This window comes from Aplysia californica, unplaced genomic scaffold (assembly GCF_000002075.1).
Source record: "Aplysia californica isolate F4 #8 unplaced genomic scaffold, AplCal3.0 scaffold00158, whole genome shotgun sequence".
NCBI lineage: Eukaryota > Metazoa > Mollusca > Gastropoda > Aplysiida > Aplysiidae > Aplysia > Aplysia californica.
This window is the reverse complement of record NW_004797428.1, coordinates 495,909-498,759: the sequence shown is the minus strand read 5'-3', so window position 1 is coordinate 498,759 and position 2,851 is coordinate 495,909. Positions and strand designations below refer to the sequence as shown.

The window sequence follows — 2,851 nt, the reverse complement described above, 5'->3', positions numbered from 1 at the left end:
CTTAAAAGTTTTAACGTAATTTTTTTCTTTCTCAAAACTAGGTACTGAGCAAATAGAACTTTGGAATTTTGGAGTAGCGACTTGCTGATGTATTGTTTCTCATCTTCCTCATGCTTGAGGTTCTAGTGCCAGCTAAATCCTACCAAATTATGCTATCTTCTGTCAGATGCGGACTGACCCCGTTAATGAAGGCCTGCCGACATCACAACATCCGGGTATGCCGGGTACTGCTTGAACATGGCGCCAAATGTGACCTGCAGCCTCCCTCACGATTTGAACAGGTGAGTGGGAGGGGAGGGGAGGGGAGGGGAGGGGAGAAGTTCCGAGTGGGTATTTTTTCTTTCGTTTTTCTTTTTGTTTCTATTTTGTTTTGTTTTGTTTGTTTGTTTTGTTTTGGGAGAAGGATGTATTGATGATATCAATCCCTGTCGTATTATTTCTTGTGTTCCTTAAATCATATGGGTTTTTTTGTAAATTATAAAATAATTATATCAATCCCAGTAGTTTGATTTCTCATTGTTCTCTTTTCTATGTGTATATTTCACATGTTCTATATCCATACATATCCATCCTGGCAGTTTGATTTCACACGTTATTTCACACCTGCTTTCACCAGAAAACCGCCCTCCACTTCGCCATCCTGTCCAACAGTAACGGTATCTGCAACATGTTGCTCCGGCACGGAGCCTTGGTCTCCAGACCTCCGGGATACAGGTAGGCTACACAATTTTCCTCTTGCCATTTTGTCAAACGAGCAACCAACCAAACAACCAACCAACCAACAAAACAAACAAACAAACAAACAAACAAACAAACAAACAAACAAACTGATCCAAAATAATGGCACGGTGCACAACGTCCATTGTACCCAGGACGATGTTTCTGCCGTCTAATGCAACAATTTCGAAAATCATTTCTTTTTTAAAATCATTTTTTGTCAGGCAGGTGTTTCAGCATTAAATTAGGCTTTAGCTTAGGGTTTAAAGTTCAGAGTTTCGAGTTTAGGGTTTAGGCAGGGTTTAGGATTTAGGAAATAGGGTTAGGGTTAGGGGTTAGGGGTTAGGGGTTAGGGTTAGAACCCAAACCTCTAACCCCTTACCCGTAACCCCTAACCCTACCCTTAACCCCTAACCCCTAACTCTAACCCCTGTCCCTTAACCCTTAACCCTTAACCCCTAACCCCTAATCCCTAACCTATAAACCATAACCCACAGCACTAAAAGAAACCATAAATACAGATTAACCTTATTTAACGTCCACCTGAATAAAACGGCCACCCCTTCCCCTTGTTTTACATTACAATGTACCCGTGTAAGAGGTCCACCTTTCTTAGCCAACTACTTCTCTCTCCTGAAGTGGATGGCCTCCTTAGACATCTGGTCGCTTTTAAGGACAAGCGGGCTAACCCAGATTTCGGAGGTTTCCAGAAATCATTACCTACACCAAAAGGGGGCATTGCCCTACCTATAGCAGAAGTTTGGTTTCGTTAGTATGTATATTTGTTTAGATAAAGAGAAAACTCTCCTTGACTTTTAAAGAAACTGAACAAGGGTCCTAAAGTTTTACCTTCGATTTCTCAAAACAGCATTTTTCAGGATAGCCCCCGTGTGCTTAAAAGCGACCAATTCTTGACTGTCCTTGTTCCTACGCCCCAGGTACTCCGCGCTGCACACGGCCATCGTGAGTGACCAGCCGGATTTGTGTGAGTTAATCTTGCGCTGGGACGGCCAGGTGGAGGAGGCAACTGATGAGAGGTCGACACCGCTACAGATGGCTTGTGCCACGCCAGGGCTCAGTAGGAGGTATGTTGGTGGTGGTGGTGGTGATGGTTTTGTTGTTGTTGTTGGTGGTGGTGGTGGTGATGATGGTTTTGTTGTTGTTGTTGTTGTTGGTGGTGGTGGTGGTGGTGGTCGTGGTTGAAGTAGCAGTTATTGTTGTTGCTGTTGGTGGTGGTGGTGTTGTTGATGTTGTTGTTATTGGTGGTGGTTGTGTTTAAAGTAGTAATTGTTGTTGTAGGTGCTAGCGGTGGTGGTGGTGGTTGTGGTTGAAATAGTAATTGTTGTTGCTGCTGCTGCTGCTGTTGTTGTTGTTGTTGTTGTTGTTGTTGTTTGGGAAGCGGGATCTACACCGCTACAGATGGTTTGTGCAACGCCAGGGCTCAGTAGGACGTAGGTTTTTGTTGTTGCTGCTGGTGATTGTGGTGGTGATGATGGTGGCGTGGTTTTTGTGAGTGTTGTTGTAGGTGGTAGAGGTGGTGATGGTGGTGGTGGTTGTGTTGTTAATGTTGTTTATGTTGTTGTTGTTGTTGGTGGTGGTGATGTGGTTGTTGTTGTTGTTGATGTTGGTGGTGGTCGTGGTTATGGTTGTGGTGATGTTGTTTTTATAGATGTTGTTGTTGGTGGTGGTTGCTACACACTACAAGTGGCTTGTGCCGCTCCAGAGCTCAACAGAAGGTATGTTGTTGTTGTAGTTGTTGTTGTTGTTGTTGTTGTTGTTGTTGTTGTTGTTGTTGGAGGTGGAGGTGGTGGTTAATCTAAAACACTACAGAAGGTTTGTGCCACTCCAGGACTCAACATATTAAGTTATGCTGTTGCTGCTGTTTTTGTTGTTGTTGCTGCTGTTGCTGCTGCTGCTGTTGTTGTTGTTGTTGTTGTTGTTGTTGTTGTTGTTGTTGTTGTTGTTGGAGGTGGTGGTGGTGGTTAATCTAAAACACTACAGAAGGTTTGTGCCACTACAGGACTCAACATATTAAGTTATGCTGTTGCTGCTGTTTTTGTTGTTGTTGCTGCTGTTGCTGCTGCTGCTGTTGTTGTTGTTGTTGTTGTTGTTGTTGTTGTTGTTGTTGTTGTTG

The 2,851-nt window shown here is 43.6% G+C and overlaps 1 protein-coding gene across 1 annotated transcript in view; it reads left to right on the top strand.

Annotated features, from left to right (window-relative positions):
- LOC101845321 (ankyrin repeat and SOCS box protein 18) overlaps nucleotides 1–1,802 on the top strand; it is a gene marked incomplete at its 3' end in the record, with an annotated part of 25,053 nt that extends 23,251 nt beyond the window's left edge. Inside the window, 3 exon segments of the mRNA XM_013082086.2 lie at nucleotides 167–281; nucleotides 617–714; nucleotides 1,656–1,802. Of these exon segments, the coding sequence (XP_012937540.1) occupies nucleotides 167–281; nucleotides 617–714; nucleotides 1,656–1,802 (360 nt within the window).
- Between the last annotated feature and the right edge of the window lie 1,049 nt (nucleotides 1,803–2,851).